The sequence below is a fragment of the Vombatus ursinus genome, unplaced genomic scaffold, assembly GCF_900497805.2.
Source record: "Vombatus ursinus unplaced genomic scaffold, bare-nosed wombat genome assembly UNPS02014847.1, whole genome shotgun sequence".
NCBI classification, from domain to species: Eukaryota; Metazoa; Chordata; class Mammalia; order Diprotodontia; family Vombatidae; genus Vombatus; species Vombatus ursinus.
In genome coordinates, this window is record NW_020954625.1 from 11,113,094 (window position 1) to 11,131,480 (window position 18,387).

The following is an 18,387-nucleotide window of genomic DNA, read 5'->3' on the forward strand; positions in this document are numbered from 1 at the left end:
CACACACACACACACACACACACACACACACACACACACACACACACTAGCTCATCTGTTTTCCAAGCATGGATGGTGTTGGGGTCTAAAAGATATGTGGCATTAGCACAGTGCTCATCACATTGTACGTGCTTAATAAATGCCTGTTAGTTGATTGATTGGATGGTGCCCATGGGGGCTACTTATAGTGAGGTTTTTCCTCACTAGTACCCATGACCTAGTTCTGTATCCATGCTGGGTAAGGTAAGCCAATGTGTCATCCACTACACCCTTGGCTTCAAAGTGATTGAGCAAAAATTCCAAGGCCAAGCATTCGTTTACATCTCCACTCAAAATAGTCACAGCCTTGAAAGGAGGCCAGAGGCTGTAGGCTTGTTTACATCCCTAAAGGGACTAGTGAAAAACCTCTGAGCAAAGCAGGTTACTATAAAAAGTACGAAAAGAAGAGCTGGGCCCTCTGTGAGAAATTGGAACAAAGCTAGCAGTCTCTTCTCTGAACCTAGCTATCTGACAAAGGAGATACTCCTAGATGTCAACAGAACGGAAGCTCCTTGAGGGCAAGGCAGTATGGTGTAATGGATGAAAGGATGGCTTTGGAGTCAGAAAGACCCAGGTTCAAATCCTGCCTCTGAAACATGCTAGTTGTGTGCTTTTTGACCAATTACATCATCTCTTAGTGTCTTACTCAATTCTCCAAGAATATCAACTTGAGAGGTGTTTCTAAATTGCATCAATGGAGGAAGTCTCCACACTAGGAATTTCCTATAATGATGCAATCATAGAACTGACAAAAAAATCATGTATTCCAGAAACAATCAACCAATGGGATCACTTTTGATTGAAAACCTTCTTTCTAAATGTGTGTCCAAAGGGCAGGCGGTTAGTCCATTCTCCAAACCTGACCAAGTTGGCCTCTGTCAGTTGGGCCCATGGCCCTCTGCTGCTCACTTACCAAACATACATGAGGATGATGGTGCGCCAGCGCAGGACTGGATGTGTCACGAGGTTGAGAACCCCAGGTGCTGAGACTTGGCTTTTCTCTGACCCTCCAAGGGGTTTCAATTTTATCCTCAGCCCCTCTTTTCCATTACCACAAGCTATGTAGTGCATTATGGCCTCGGCTTTTTCCACGGCCCCTTGGGAATGCAGCCACCTTGGTGATTCAGGGAGCAGACTGCCAAAAAAAAAAGGACAAGACCATGAAAACTCATCACAGCCAGACGCAATATCCTCAGAGCCTCCCTTTTCTCCTTCACAAATCCCTTAGACACATAAGCTTATAAGGTCATCATGCCTGCATTTTCAGGCTTGGAGTACAGAGGGAGGGCTCAGCTGGTTTCCAGAGTCAGGAGAATAATCAGCTATTTCCGATTTCAAGGCAGTGCTAAGCAACAGCTATAGCTTGTCTGTCCCCCTGTTTCCAAATCAAGCCAATCTTCAAGGACGCTTCAGCTTGCTGCTCTATCATGGGAAAATAAACAAGGACCCATGCCATTCAGGGTCACTGCCAGATCTAGAAACCCAGCAACAAGATACAAAAAGGACCCTGCCTCTTAACCTGGGAAGTTTCCATTGCTGAGCTCTGTCCTAAACTATCCCCTCCAGAGCCATCCGTAAACAAGGCTTCTCTATCTCTCGATCACATAAAGGGGTCTTAGTTGTTATAGGGTATGAGCTTCACGCTTCTGGGATAAGAGCTCTAAAGAAAGAAGAAATTTCAGAGTCAACTAGTCAATCAATGAATATTTATTAAGCACCTACTATGCACCAGGCAGTGTGCTAACCCTTTCACTTGACCAAGGAGGAAACTGAAGCCAAAGGTCACACAGTCAGGAAGCAAGAGGCAGCCTTTGAAGCCAGGCTCTGTGATGTTGGATGGAGGTCCTTTCCCCCATCCTGTAAACTAAGGGGCACGGTCTTGTCCTATCTTGTTTTTGTAGTCCTACACTAGCATATCCATCAACAAAAAGACCTCAGATGTCCTCCAATATGGAAAAGGTATCCAAGTAGGAAGATACTGTTGCAAATGTATGGGTGGCTGGACTTGGAGACTGGAAAACCTGGGTTCAAATCCTCCCCATGCTACAGGCTATGGGAGTCTATTTTTTTAATTTTTTTTTTACTTTTAGGCAATTGGGGTTAAGTGACTTGCCCAGGGTCACACAGCTAGTGTCAAGTGCTTGGTCTGAGGTTGGATTTGAACTCGGGTCCTCCTGACTTCAAGCCCGGCGCTCTATCCACTGCGCCACCTAGCTGCCCTCAGGCTATGGGAGCCTAGCAAAGTCACTTAAGCTTTTTGTGCCCAAGGCAACTCTCTAAGACCTTTAACTGCAAAGAAGATGATAATAGAAGGAGTTTGCTCACCAGAAGTACTTCACATCAATTATACTGAAGGTCTAGTTTGGGGGGGGGAATGGAACATAAAGTGGGGGATCTCCCTCCAACCCCATCAGCATACTTAGTACAGTGGAAAGAGGACTGGAGTTCAGATCCAACCCTGTGACTTCCTACCTTGGGTAAGTCACTTAACCTCTGTGTCTCAGTTTCCTCATCTATAAAATGAGAGGGTTGGGCTAGATAACTCAGAAATCACTTCTTAGATCTTTAACCTCCTTGAAGGCAGGGGACTATTTTTTGTCTCTTTATATCCCCAGCACTTAGCACTGTGCCAGGTATGTAGTAGGCACTTAATAAATATTCATTGAGTGACTGTGACTTTCGAGGAACAGCCATTCATTGAGGGCCTTTCAGTTCAGTTTCCTAGAGTGGGAGAAGAGAAGGCATAAAGAATTATGGGGTCCAAAGGCTTGGGTTCAAATCCTGCCTCTAGTACCTGCATGATCTTGGGCAAATCACTTAACCTTTCTGATCCTTGGGTTCTTCCTCTGTCAAATAAGGGGGTTAGACTCACTGATCTCCGAGGCACCTTCCAAGTCTACACTCATGATCCTATAGTACTGAGAAGAGGAATAAGAGGAGATTTTCATGTGAAACTGGTCCCGCATTTCCATCCTCTCCTTGAACCCACAGGCTCCTGGGAAAAGGCTAGGAATGGGACCAATGGAGGAAACGTATTAAAAGTTTCAGAAATTCCCAAGAATCTTTAAAGCAGATATCCCCATTAATTGCCAAAGGCCTCTTCTAGAGTGAATCTAAAAATTACTTATTACAAATTTATAATTTATTTTATTTGTGTCCCGGCTAGAGCAACTCTTGGCAATTCTGCCTCGCTATTTGTGCTCCTGGATCTCAAGTGCCCAGCTCTGGGGCAGAGGCCTACTTGGAGAATTTAAGCAGCCAGCGTGAGGAGGTAGCCAGCTTCCATTGCAAACAGGGAGGGGACGTGAGGATTTACTGTTATTGCCTGATAATGGTGCCTGCCACAGCATCTTTAGCATGTACCCTGGGAGGGTGGCCATGGAGACAAACTGTTTCTCAACAGAAAGGAAATGATTTGAAGACCTTCAGCTCTCACTGCGAGGGCATCACAGAACACATACCACTGTAAGGATCATCTCGACCCATCCCCTTGTCATTTTGCTGCATAAGCCTCTGCCTTCCAACTTCAAGCCCTGGTCTTTATTATCACTGCGACCACCAATCCCTTCACCCTTCAGTTGCTTCTTAGGCCATCACCCCGGCAGGAGCTACACTCTTCTCCCTTCCCCATCTTGACCCACTGGCGAATCATTTCAACCCTTCATTGTCTTCTTTCAAATCCCTTGTCCTCTTGTCCTATCAAAAATCTTGTCCTGCCCAACCTTAGCCTTAGATCAGTCCCATCATCCCCTGCCTTCATTCCTACTCAGGTGCTGCAAATTGAAGCTAGAAAAAAATCCTGAAAACTGTGCTGCTCGGGTCCCCTACAAATTTATGTTATATCATCTCAACTAGGCCCTTACTGAAGCAAAGCAATCTTTTTTGTAATCCCCTAATTAATTCCCTATCACACTCATCACAGCACCTTGGCCAAACCCTTCCCACCATTTCCTCCCGTGAGAACTTTGCCCACAAAACTGAGGCTCTTTGCCAAGAATTCCCTCTTTATCTCTTTTTCCTTATCACACACATGTGTATCACACATCGTTTAGGTGCCTTCTAGCACTACCTTCTCCTTCATTCTTGTCTCTTGTGAAGAGATGACCCTTGTCCTTGTCAATGCTAATGGCTCTATCTGCCCAAGTGATCTCACTCCATCTATCTTCTCTAGCAGATTCCTCTCTATCACCCCTACTCACTCACTAATCTTCAATCTCTTCCTATTGACTGGTTGCCTCCCTTCTACCCACAAGCATGCCCATGTCCCCCAATCTCAAAAAATCCTCACTTGATCCATCCATTCCTTTTAACTACCATCCTATATCTCTCTTCCCTTTTGTGAGTAAACTCCCTGAAAAGGCTGTCTACACCCGTGCTTCTACCTCTCTCACTCCCTTTTTAACTCTCTACATTCCCAACATTCAATTGAAACTGCTCTTCCCAAAGTTGCCAATGATCTCTTAATTAGCAAATCCACTGACCTTTTCTCAGTCTTCATCCTTCTTGACCTTTGACACTGTTGATCACTCTCTTCTCTTTACATTTTCATGACACTGTTCTCTCCAGGCTCTCCTCCCTATCAGACCTCTCCTCAATCTCCTTTCCTTGATCTCCATCCAGATCTTGCCCACTAACTGTGGGTATGCACTGTGCCCCATTCTCTGTCCCGGACACTCTTCTCTCCTCTCCTTTACTATTTCCCTTGGTGATCTTGTCAACTCCCATAGATTCAGTTATCATCTCTTTTCCCATAGCCACTTGCCTGCTCTAGCTGGATCTCCAGTCTCTTATCTCCAACTGCCTCCAAGACATCTAGAACTGGATGTCACATAGACATCTTAAACTCAACTTGCCCAAAATAGAACTCATTCTCTCTTGCACAAATCTCTCCTCTCTCCCTAATTTTCCTGTCACTGTCAATCAAGGGCACCACCCACTATCTTCTTGGTCACCCAGACCCCAAACCTAGGTATCATCCTTGACTCTCCGCTGTCTCTTACTTCCCATATCCAATCTGTTTCTAAGGCTGGTTGTTCCTATCTTTGTAACATCTCCCAGATGTGCCATTCTCTCCACAGCCACTGTCCTAGAACAGGCCCTCATTGCCCAACACCTGGACTATTGCAATAGCCACCGATTGGTCTCCCTGCCTCGAGCTTCTCCCTGCATCTTCCCTTCAACTGTGAAATTGATCCTCCTAAAGTTGAGATCTGACCATGTCAATTGACCCTGGTCAATACATTGTAGTGGCTCCCTACTGCCTTCAGGATCAAATATAAAATCCTCCTTCTTGGCATCCAAAGCCCTTCATAACCTGCACCTCCATTTTTCCAGTCTTTTATGCCTTATTTATTCCCACATTTTTTTTTTAGTGAGAACAATTGGGGTTAAGTGACTTGCCCAGAGTCACACAGCTAGTGAGTTTTTATGTGTCTGAGGACAGATTTGAACTCAGGTCCTCTTGACTTATTCCCACATATTATTCAATCCAGCGATGCTGGCCTCCTTGCTGTTCCTCCTCCAGGACATTCCATCTCCTGACTCTGGGACAGGAATTCTCTCCATCCTCATCTCCACCTCCTGGCTTCCCTGGCTTGCTTCAAGATGCAGCTAAAATCTCACCCTCTATGATCCTCCTCAATGCTAGATCCTTCCCTCTCTTGCTTATCTCCAATTTATCCTGTCTATGGCCTTTCTGTATGCTGCTGTCTGCATGTTGTCTCTTTCATTAGACTGTGAGTTCCTTGAAGGGCAGGGACTGGTTTTTGCTTTTCTTTGTATCCCCAGTGCTTAACACAATACTTGGCACATAGTAGGGGAAAGAAACAAGCATTTATTATGCACCTACTATGTGCCAGGCACTATGCTAAGCACTTTATGAATATTATCTCCTTTGATACTAGAGGGTGCTTAATAAATGCCTGTTAACTCATTGAATTTCATCTTTTTGTCCCTGGTTCCAGGCACAAAGTAGGTACACAATAAATATTTGCTGAACTGAAATGAACTGTGGCCTTGGATGCTTTAATCCTAAAGGAATCATATCCTGGACATTGCAAGTTTCTCTGGGCAACGTGGCAACTATCTGGAGTTGAGGGAGCCAGCTTTCCCAGACTGCTCCCCATGACTCATTCCAGCCCTACATCGTCCATACACCTTCCATTTTAAAAACAAACAGAACCAAGAATCAGAGGACTTAGGATTATATTTTGGCTTCTTCTATGAAAAACCTTCCAACAACTTACTAGGAAAGGAGAAAGAAGAAAGCCCCGGGAGAATTTGAGACAAAGGTCAAGGTGCGCCAGTCCCTGATGCAGTACCCTAACACAGCATAGAATGCGATTCCAACCGCAAATGTCATGTTGGCCAATGAACCTGAAAATGAAATAAAATGAAAACAATGAACCCTAAACTCATCTTAAAATACTGGAAGAAAGCTACATGAAGAGGCAATAAGGCCTTTGTGTGAAAACAAAAAACCAGGAACAAAGTAGACGCCCATCTATTGGAAAATGGCTGAACAAATTTTGGTGCATGAACATAATGGAATTGAATTGCACCTTGAGAGCCTTGCAACACAAAGCACTGAGCCAGATGACCTTTGCTGTCCCTTCTAGCTCTAAATCTGTGATCCCCTGAATTCAGAAGAGTGTAGGAGGGCCTGTATGAACTGGCATAGAGCAAAGTAAACAGAAGCAGAACATACACAGTGACTAGCATCAATGAAAGTAACAGCAGCTAAACTCTGCAAAATTGGACAGACTAGTCTCAGCCCATGGAGACAGACGCCCTTCCCTCCTTCTTCTCCGACACAGTGGCTGTGTTAGCCCGGCTAGTCATCCAATTTCTCAGCATCACAGGGAGGACTATAAGACCAACACTATACACTGTAGAACAGTTACTGATTTGTGTCTACAAAGAGAGATTCTTCACCAGGACTTTGCTAGACCATTGAAATCAAAGGTCTGATTAAAAAGCATCTAGAATTGGCCTCATACTAACAAAATCATAATGAGAAGCCAGAGACAGCAGATGCAGAAAGTGTGAGAGAGAGAGAGAGAGAGAGAGAGGAGAGAGGAGAGAGAGAGAGGAGAGAGAGAAAGGAGAAAGAGAGAGAGAAGAGAGAGAGAGAGAAAGGAGAGAGAGAGGAGAGAGAGAGAGGAGAGAGGAGAGAGAGAGAGAGGAGAGAGGAGAGAGAGAGAGTTTATTAAGCATTTATTATGGACCAAGCACTGTCAGACACAGTAGCTATGTTGGTTACATCTGCTTAACTATTTTTTTCTATATTATAAGGAAGGTTCAGTGGTGAGGAGGAGGATATAACAGGAAGAGAATATGATATTTACAAAAGGCACCAATAAAACAAATAGAAAATACAAGGACTAAAATATAATCAGAAATAAATGGCTCTTTTAAACTGAGTGTACTTATTTGGGGAGGAATAGATTCACAGGATCATGGCTGAAAGTGTCCTTAGGGATGATCTAATACAACTCCTTCATTTTGCAGATGAAGAAACTGAGGCTAAGGGAATTAAGCGGCTGCTTGCTCAAGCTCACAGTGGGTTCCTGCCATGGTCACACAGCCTATGGCCTTGGATGAAAGTGCTCAGAGCCTAGCACAGGACTAGCACCCAGCAGGGGTTTAATCAGTGTTCATTGAACTGAATTGCTTAAAGGCAGCATCTAAGAAGTCCACTTATGGCCCAAGACAAGCCGCTTTCCCTCTAAGACAGGGATTATTACAAATGCCTGCTCTGACCTCATGGGGATCGAGGGAGAATACATGTCTGCACCCTTGCTCTGAGGCCATTCATCAGCCCTCACTATGATTTATTCTTCTTACACAAAACCCAGAAATCAGCCATGCCCTACAGTTTTTCTTAGGGGAAGCCATGAGGATTTGATTTTGTGCTTTTATTGTTCTAGATTTTATGAGCTTCATGGGATATTAATTTGCTGCTCTGTGGGAGGTTCAGGCAGAGAGAAGGGCAAAGGACTCAGAGAGAAGACTCAGAGCAGGAAGAGTCACGTGAGCAGAAGAGGCAGAAAAGGAGAAAAGAAAGGACACCTCAATTACCTTGCAAGGTTATTAGCCCAGCCAGAAGCCTTAACTCAACGGAAGGATGCTTTAAATTAGCTGCTGAAGACAAGCAATGCACTGAAAAGAAAAGAAAAAAAAAAAGCTCCCTTCCCAGGCCAGAGCAAACCAGGGCTCTGTATGGAGGGATTAAGCAAAAGAAATCAATCATGTGCATCATTAAAAAAAATGAAGCCTTGGCGATCCCAAAGAGCAAAATGGTCCTCATGATTGGAAAGGAAGAGGATGTGTTATTAGCTCAGCGGGTAAGAGCTCATTGTTAAGGGAAGGAAATATGGGCCTCTCTAAGGGGCACGATGGTTCTGAGCAAGGCTTTTTTTTTCCTTCCTAATAATACTAGTATTTATATAGTGCTTCAGAGTTTCCAAATACCTTACCTCATCGGATCCTTACAACGACCCTGTGAGGTAGGTCCCTATTTGACAGATGAGAGTGGGTAAGTGAGTGAAGAGGGTGGGATTTGAACTAAGTCTTCCTGACTCCAAGTCCTGCTGACTGTCGATGGCACCGCCCACAAAAAGATGCGATGCCCGAGGTTTCTGAGTACTTGTCCCAGGCCTCCAGACAGCCTCCTCCGGGACCAGCTTCAGCCTCAGCATCTATAATGAGGGAAGGCTGCATCCTGTCACGCACCATTCATCTTGTGCCTTCAGACTTAGACTGAAAGTAAATGGGGTGTCTTTTCAGAGCTATGTTTTGGGGCGGATGCTTCCCTGTGGTATAGAGTTGACCCGTAGCTCCCCAAGGTGAGGCCTGCAAAGTGAGCACTGTCTTAGGTGCTCCTCAGGCACTGAGCCACAGACAGAAGGGCCGTTATCCAAGGACCAGCTCAGGTACGTGCACAGTCTTACCTCCAGGAGACTAGTTGCCGTCTGCAAAAGAATTTTATCAGCTTCTAAAGTGATGAGGATGGATCTGCATCAGTGGGGTGAAATCTTTAGCTCTGTTCCCGAAGCATTGATTAGCAGCCTACTGGGAGCTGCCTTCAGGTGCTGTGTCCTATATACGCACAAATATCCTAAGACCTCCTTTTCCTCCCTCTTGCTCTATCTTTCTCCATTTTTCTTTAGTCTTCCCAGGATGTCCCCTGAAATCAGCCATCCATTCCTTCTATTCACTTAGTGGATAGCATGCTAGGCCTGGAGTCAAATCCTGCCTCAGATACTTACTAGCCTTGAGGCTCTGACCAAGTCATCTGAGCTCTCTGAGTTTCCTCTCTCAGTTTATGTGATGGGGATAACAATGCCAGTTATTTCACAGGCTTGTTGTAAGGGTCACATGAGATAATACAGGCAGAGTCCTTGGCAAGCCTTAAAGTCTATCAGTGTTAGCTATATCATCAGCTATTCTTCAATATCTACCACCTCTGACATGTTCTTATAATTTGAGCATCTTGGGAGTGCAAATGGATGCACCACTCAGGTGGTCTCTCATTCCAGACCTCCATGTCCTCCATAATGGTCTTTTCTGCCAGTTCTTTGTACGCAAATCTCCCTCTGTCCTGGATTCTGAAGTACTCCCAGGATAATCTTCTTGACTTGGAAAGTTGAATAAAAATCCATCTTTAACTTCTCTTTAATGAATGAATGAATGAACAAGTGAATGAATGAATAAATGAAAAATCATTCATTGAGCATTTGCTATGTTCCAAGCACTTTGCTGAGGGGTGGGGATAAAACAAACAAACAAAATAGTCCCTGATCTCAAGGAACTAACATCCTACTAAGGGAAGACAACAAATAGAGGAGAGCGTTGGCCAAGGAGGCATGGTTTGGCCTGGGAAGTCACAGGATCCATGAGGATAGTCACAGAACAATTGTTTAATGTGCCCTATTGATAAGGATGAGATCTGAACCCCTAAAAGGAAAAGACCATGTCTTTGGGATCTGTACGCCAAAAAAGAAAATCCCTGGATTTTTCCCAAAATCCACGGCATTTGCATTTGCCTGAGGCTGTAATCCACTCAACTGGCCTTTCCACATGGCTACACCCAATCTCCCAATTCCATTCTATTGCCTTCCAATTGCCCTTGGCCACTTCCCACCCTTAATCCTATCTCGACTCCATTCTCCCTTAGCCATGTGGTCCTGTTCTGTTCTGTTCACCCCAGCTTACTGGCCACTCCCATCCAGATCTTCCTTAGACCCCCTCCTCCAGTCACTCCAAACTACTTGGCCACTCCTAGATCCCTCCCACAGTCTTTCTGTATATAAGGTCCATCTTGTCTCTATTAAGGTGCTCAGATTCTTAAGAGTCTAGCCAAAGGCTCAGATCTTTAGAATCTAGCCAATAGCTCACAAATGGTCAGATTTCTTAAGAGTCTGGCCAATATGGTGGATCTTTAATAAACCTTGTCTTTGACTGAAAGAAGGCCTGGTTGGAATTCATTCAGGCAAGACCCGTTGTGATTTTGGGGTCCTAGCACCCCTAAACCTCTAGACCTCAATATATCTAGACCTTAACACTATCACCCAGCTACTCAATAAAAGGTAACACTCTTTTCCTCTTCTTACCTGTTAGTGCCCAAAATGATTTCCCTACATATTCTTGTGTCAAGACAAAAGATACTAAAGCCGTTCCACCATTCATAATTCCAACACCTAGGCGTGACATCGCAAAGATTCGGTAACTTGGAGCAAATGCTGAGATATAGCCCAAAATGACATCAAAAAAGAGACCTGCAAAGACAAAAAAAAAAAAAATCCCCAACATATATTATACAAATCTTGTTAGAACAGCCCTGCCCAAAAAACTAACATAACGCAGGATAAGTAGTAGGTTGGATAATGTATTATCATCCCCATTTTATAGATGAGGAAACCAAGGCTGAGAAGTTGAATGATTCGACTGTGATCACACAGATCAAGAGTGGGAGAGGCCTCAGCTGTCATTCAAATCAATCTTTTCATTTTATAGTTGAGGAAACTGTGAGAGGGCTGAGGATATAAAGTAAAAAATAAATAACTGTTCCTTCCCTCAGGGAGCTTACATTCTACAGAAAATTGCCAGTCCAGTTCTCTCAATTTGCTAGGTGACACCGTCTCACAGGTAAAACTTTGGTGTCATGGTATTATAAGATTACTGCCTCACAGGCAAGATGATAGAGTTAAAAATCTTAGATTTAGAATTAAAAGGGATGTTAAAGATCATTCAATCCAACCCTCTAACTTTACAGATGAGAAAACTGAGGCAGAGAGGCAAATTGACTGGCTCGAGACCGCATGGACAGGAAGTGTCAAAGTTGAGATCTGAATCCAGGACCTCTAGCTTAGATACAGCATTCTACCTCTTCTCTCTGAAATTCTTGTTAAGGCCCTTCGGTCTCCTCTTTTATCTCCTGATTCTTGTTGTGTTGGCTCAAAAAAATCTCCTTTTTTCCCCTCTCTATTCCATGGATGAGCCCCCCAAACTGCCCTAATTGTGACTGAGAAGCATAAAAGTTGCACCAATGACCCATGTGCACCAAAGAAAAGGAAAAGCAGCCATTTTCAAGCACGTGACGAGAGCCCTCCATTTCCAAAGCCGTGGCGGGCATCCGAGGTCCTCTTCAGCATCTCCACAAGTCTCCACCCACCTCTTGATCATCTGCTAATTATGCCTGCCCATTCTGAAGCACCACTATTCACTCAATGAAGAAAGTTCGCACTCATTTCCAGGTTCTATGATAGGTTCTGGGGACACAAAGAAAAAAAGGAAACCAGCCTGCCTTCAAGGAACTTCTGCCCTGTTTATGTACCTACACAAACAAATAATGCAAAAAATGGACCAGACACGTACAAAGTAATGAGGGGAGAAGGATGTGTGGTACTAACACCTGAGAGAGTCAGAAAGGATCTCTTGTGGAGTAGGAAGTGCATTGAAATTCAGCTTTAAATGGAACCTAAGAGTCTAAGAGGCACAAGAGAGGAAGGAGGGCACCCTAACCATGGGGCACGGTCTGTAACCGAGGCACAGAAGTGGGAGATAAAATGCCATGGACAAGGTTCCACTGTGGCTGGAACACAGAGTATATGAGAGGGAGTGATAGGAAACTGGGCCAGGTTGTTAAGCGTTTCAAATGCCAGACAGAAGAGTCTGTATGTTTTTCCAGAGGCAATGGGGAGCTCTCATTCTAATGGTGGGGGACCCCATGGTAATTACTAGGGGCACACAAGATACATACAGAATAGGAGGGAGGAAGGCACTAGCAGCTGAGGGGAGGACCACCTCAGAAGATGGGCTTTAAGCTGAATCTGCAAGGAAGCCAGGGAAGCTAAAAGCTAGAAGTGATTGAGCAAGAGCGTTCCAGGCATGGAGAGGGCAGATGCAAAGACGCAGAGACCTAAGCTAGAGCATTGTTTGCAAGGAACTACATGTAGGCCAGATGCCAAAGGTGTGGAGGGGAGGAAGAATAAGAATTTGAAAAAGCAGGAAGGGGCCAGGTTGCAAAGGGCTTTAAATACCAAATAAAGAATTCCATATTTGATCTTGGATGTAATAGGGAGCCAATGGACTTTATTGACTAGGGAGAGTGACATGGTCAGACCTACACCTTAAGAAAATCCCTTAACAGCTAAGCGGAGAATAGATGGTGGTGGGGAGGGAGACACTTGAGGAAGAGAAACTAACCAGAAGCTCAAGGAGCAAGGGAATGACAAGGTCAGAATGGGCAGCTGTGTGGAGGATGGATTGGAGGGAAGAGAAACTGGAGGCAGGGAGGCCAAATAGGAGACCATTGCCATAGCCCAGGTCAGAGATAATACGGGCTTGAACTAAGTCGGAGATTGGGGGACTGGAGAAAAGAGAACAAGTACATTTAAAAGAACATGAAAACCTTTTTTTAAAATTTTATTTTATTTAATTACTGGTACAGGTCTCCATTAAATGAACGAGTTAGCCTAGATAACCTGAAGGTCTCTTTCATCTTTGAATCTATGATTTTGTTGCAACAGTTATTTTCTGTCATTTTGAACATTTGATGTAGCCTACAGATGGTGGACTTCTGACCAGAGAAACCTGTGCCCTTTAATCTCTTACTGGGGCTACGCTGTTCCCCACACCTCTGGGTGGCCTTGTTGGCATGTTATCCACAACAGGACAGACCTCTGACCTCCTTTGGGGGGTACTTCAGAATCAGCAGGCCTAATTAGAGTGCCAACTGACATGATTCCACACTAAGGCTTGCTGACTGACCCCCTCGGTGCCCTTTGACCAGTTCGCCTGACCTTCCCACTCCTCTAAGAGCCACCTATATCTCACTTTGACTGCCCAGTGTAGAGATCAAAATCTGTACTTCTGCTCACCCAGGAGTATCAGACACATGTACAATAGCAAAACATTGAAATAAAGGCATTTTATAGAAAGAGAATTGGTGGGGGTGGGGGTGAGGGGAAGCAGTGCTGAAACAAGCATAAAAGCACATATGTGATGTCATATGGCATAGTCGATAGAGCGCTGAACTTGAAGTCAGGAAAAACTGGGTTCAAATCCTGCCTCAGTCAGTAAGTAAGAAAGGGGCCACAAATCCTACCTCAGATACTTGTTTGCTCTGTGATCATGGGTAAGCCACTTATCCTATCTGAGTCTCAGTTTCCCCATTTATAAAATGGGAATAATAGTATCTATAATACCTGTGGTGAGGCTGAAATAACATAATGCATGCAAATTGCTTTCCAAGCTTTTAAAAAATATAGAAATGTCTGTTATTATATTTGTGATTGTTTTCTCATTTCCCTTCCAACGGAGTATAAGCTGCTTGAGGCCACAGCCTGTTTTCCATTTTTCTCTGTATCTCTAGCACTAGTGGAGTGCCTTTCATGTAATAACTACTTAATCAACGTTTTTAGGACTGATTTGAATTGACTCCCTCTACTTTTCCTTGCTATATGGTAAATAAGCTCCATTGTGGGTTTAACAGTTACATAGGCTAGCCTGGGAACCTAACTGCCACTTGTAATCATGCTTCCATAGGAAATGTGTGTTTCCCAGTTCCATGGAACTACCTTTACAAGTCACCTTGGAGAACACAAACTATTGGTAACTTGAGGACTCCCTATCCAACTTTGTTCTCTGAATTGCAAAATCATGAGCCATGGTGAGACACAATAGTATTAAAATGCTCCCCCTTTTTTTACACTGTAAAAAAAAACACATTATTAAATACCTTTTTCAAGAAAAAGATTAAATGATTTTCATAGGAAATGAAATGATGCTGTGAAATCAGGTTGACATACCTCTTATATCACGCATTTCAATTCAAGGAAGTAGATGCCCAAGGTTTGGCTTACCACTCAATGCTTCCATTACAACTATCTCTTTGTGTTATATTCACATGTAAAGCAGTTACATGGATTGAACCCTAAGTGCCTCAATCACCCCATATATTTCATACCTTCACAGGCCTATGGTTTCATTATTATGGGCATGGTCTTTATTCAATGACAATCATTAATGGAAACACGGCAGCTAGGCATAAAGAGATGACAGTCCCTCAGTCTATACTCCTCTCACACTAGACCTGGAATATTGTATTCATTTGAGGAGGGATGTTGACCAACCAGCAAATGTTCACGGCTAGGTAAACAGAATGGTGAAGAGCCCTGAATTGATGCTATATGAATGAATGTAAAAGCATTCCTAAATTTTAATTAATTAATAATAAAAGCATTTATTACTATGAATGAGAGAGCTCCTGCCCTTAGGGAGCTTATGTTTCTAATAAGAGGAGGCAGCATATAAGGGAAAATGGTGGCCAGGAAAAGGAATGTCATGGAAGTCACAGGGATGGTGAGTTGATCCAGAGAGTAGTCAACAGATACACCCTTCCAGGAGCAATTGATATGTTTACTGTGCCTTGAGCCAAAGGTCGAAAGGTGTGTGCAGGGGTGGGGATGGAGGAGAGGACTGGTTGAAAGGTCTAGGAAGATTTGGCCTGTAGTAGAAAAGGCTGGAGGAGGTGGGGAAATGGACAGCATAACTGTCTTCAAATATTCAAAGCCTCGGAGGGTAGAACCAGAAGCAAATGGTAGACTTTGAACAGTGGCAGATTTGGAGTTGATAGAATAATTAGAGCTATCCCAAAGTGGTATGATAGACAAGGAGCCCTGTGACCTGTTCCTGATCCTATGTAACAGCCGCTACCAACACAGCTGCTGTCAGACCATCACTCAGCCCGTGTGCCATGTGCACCATCCAACCCCAGAAGTCACTCTGGAGTAAGCCACAGAGCCTCCTCTGCTTCTCTCAGGCTCTCAGAGAGTTTTCTGTCACCCACTTCTTGCTCCAAGCCCTTATCAGTACTATTCTTTCCTTAGTTTGAAGATTGGTGTGGATCATCTAATCAGATCAAGAATTTCACTCTCCCATATTGTTTAAAAAACTCCTCCCTTTCATCCTATTCTCTGTTGTTTCCTAATTACTCAAGCCTCCACGTATAGTAAGAAAAAATAGTTAACAACATTAATAGAAGTATAATGAAACAGCAGCGTTGACCAGGCTTAACTTTAGCCCATTGAAATACAGCAATTGTATTTAATCCCTACCCAAGCCCTGTTGGTCTGTCCAATCCCCCAAGCATAGATTGGAAAGCATGAAGAGGCTCCACATGTTGGAATACTCCCTAGCCTTCCACCCACTCATCACAGAAGACATGGCGCCCACGCTGTCTGGGAATCCCTTTATTTTAAGCACAGGAGCCCTGCTTTCTATAGCTTCTGACCTAGTTCTGCTCATGGAAGAACCTGCTTCGCTCACCACTGGGGTTGCTGTTGCTGTCTCCTGAGATGGCTTACTATTTAGGTCAGCTCCAAAAGTAGCTCCCTAGCCACTATGCTCCACTGCCTTTCTTACTGAAAAAAGAAAATATACTTGGGATGGAAAAAATAGCCCACCAGAAGTTCTAGTAACTCTCAGCAGGAAGTATTAAATACCAAACTAAAATGTCAAAAACTCTAATATTTAAAAAATTGGGGAAGTTTAACTACTTTAAGCATTCTTTTATCTTGAGTAATTCACAGAGGCAGATAGATGGTGAAGGGGACAGAGCACTGGCCCTAACCCTGCAGACCTGAGTTCAAATCTAACTTCAGACATTTACTAGCTATGTGACCCTGGGCAGGTCAATTAACCTCTGTTTCTGTTTCCCCGTGTGTAAAATGGGGATATGAGCACCTGCCTCCCAAGGTTGTTGTGTGGGTCAATTGAGATCGTATTTGTAAAGTGCTTTGCACATCTTAAAACATGATATAAATGTTAGCTATTGTTTATGAAAACATTTAAGTGCCTGCTCTAATCAAGCACCTATGTCTTATGTGCTGGGAAGAAGGCAAAGGAAAACGATAGAGTCCCTGCCCTCTGGGAGTTTATAATCTAACCATAAGATTTCTCTGAGGTTATAAACGAACCAGAGATTAAGAGACAAAAAAAGGGAAAATGTCAGCTAAGTTGGGGAGGGAAGAGGGAACGTTTTAAGCAAAAGTTGACAAATGTGCTGAATGCATGGGGTAGGATGATTGACAAATACAATTAAGTTCAAAAGTAGATAAAATGGAAAAAACTTCTCTTTCTTTTTTAGGGAAAGGGATTGGAACTTGATGAGGAGAGAGCTATGGAAGTTGAGAATGAGTGAAACATGGAAATGGTTTGGGCCAGATGACACTTGCAGAGGGTACCCCAAAATTGGAATGTTATTAAAGTCATTCATTTCAAAAGAAGACTCGGGCACCCAATAAACAAAGTTAAGCTGAGCTGGATCAGAGCCCAGGAAGTCAGTCAAACAACAAATGTGCACAATTAACTAAAAAATGTTTAAAAGAACCCCTTTCAAAAGAGGATAACCATTGGGGTAGGGAAGGGAACGTTGAAAACAAAGAAGGAATTATTAGTTTGAGTCTTGTTTTCGGCCATGAACCAGACAGTACTCATTTAGTAGGGTGAAAGATTCAAGTATTGACCTGTGGAGTTTAGAGTGCACACTCAACCATCTTCCCCAAAAGGAAAAAAAAATTAAGGATAATAATTTCTACTGGTCTCCTTGGAGCAACTCTGGTTGCAGATAGGAAATGGGCAAAAAAAAAGAGTCGGGGGAAGCATGTGGAAAACCACAGGACATTTCAGCCCCCACATCTAAAAGGCCTAAAAAACAGGCAACTTGGGCACATCTGGCATTTTCACATCTAATATTCAAGCAAGTTCCGTTGCTTTCTTCCCTCTAACAATGGATTGTAAGTTCACTAGGAGTCAACAGTGGGATACAGCAGTCAAAAAGGTTAACGTGATCTTGGGTTTCCTCAAGATCATTTTGATGCCCGGAGCTGGGGAGGCCATCATTTCTCAACCCTCTGCCCTGGTCAGACCACATCTGAGTCACTGGGTTCAGCTCTGTGGGTCACAATCTAAGAAGGCCATTGGCAGGCAGGAGAGCGTGCAGAGGAAGGCTACCAACATAGTGAAGGGTCTTCAACCCATGTCATAGAAGGAGTGATTGAAGGAACTTCAGATGTTTAGCCTGAATAGATTACTGAGGGAGATGACAGTGTTTATCCAAGGTTCAGCTTTCGATGTACCTCAAGCTCCTATGGAATCTAATTAATTAAACACGCTTTCAGGATCATAGATTTAAATCTGTAAGGGACCCTAAAGGTCATGTAGTTGGTACAAGGATGGTATTTTATACCCTTTGGGTACAATGACAGGTTCGATGAACCCATTAGGTTCAGAGAATTAAAGATGGAAGGGACATTAGAAGGCGACTGGTCCATCTCCATCATTTTACAGATGAAGAAACCGAGGCCCAGAGAGATGGAGTGATCTGCCAAAGGTTATGACAGTATTAAGGAGAGGTTGGGTTTTGACCCTAATTCCTCTGACTCCAACTGCTTTGATGATACCACACTGTTTATGATTTCTCAACAGCAAAAGTGTTATTGGAGAATAACAGTTTAGTAGATTATTCTAGGAGAAGGGTTTCATCAGCCCTAAGGCAGCACAGTAGCTACTTGGTAACACCTCGGGAATCACCTTCTATAGAGAAACCTTCCTGATCCCCTGAACACTGCTATCACCCTCCCTCTCTATCTTGTATTTATTTGATTACCCCCTAATTTACACGTATATGTGGTCTCCCCACCCCCAGCCAAATAGAGCCCCTTGAGAATTAGAATTATCCCATTTCTTGTATCTGCATCCCCAAGTATTAAATAAATACTTGCTGATTTATTTATTGAGTGGGGGGCGGGGGGGGGGTTTCAATGTGACAAGTTGTACGGATGG

General features: G+C 43.7%; 1 protein-coding gene across 1 annotated transcript in view; it reads right to left on the reverse strand.

Moving 5' to 3' along the window:
* LOC114026863 (solute carrier family 22 member 15-like) overlaps positions 1–18,387 on the reverse strand; it is a 97,593-nt gene that overhangs the window by 44,612 nt on the left and 34,594 nt on the right. The window contains exons 6-8 of the mRNA XM_027840609.1: positions 10,653–10,817; positions 6,285–6,414; positions 953–1,174 (exon numbers count right to left, since the gene is read on the reverse strand). Coding sequence (XP_027696410.1) covers positions 953–1,174; positions 6,285–6,414; positions 10,653–10,817 — 517 coding nt within the window. The remainder of the gene's footprint in view (positions 1–952; positions 1,175–6,284; positions 6,415–10,652; positions 10,818–18,387) is intronic.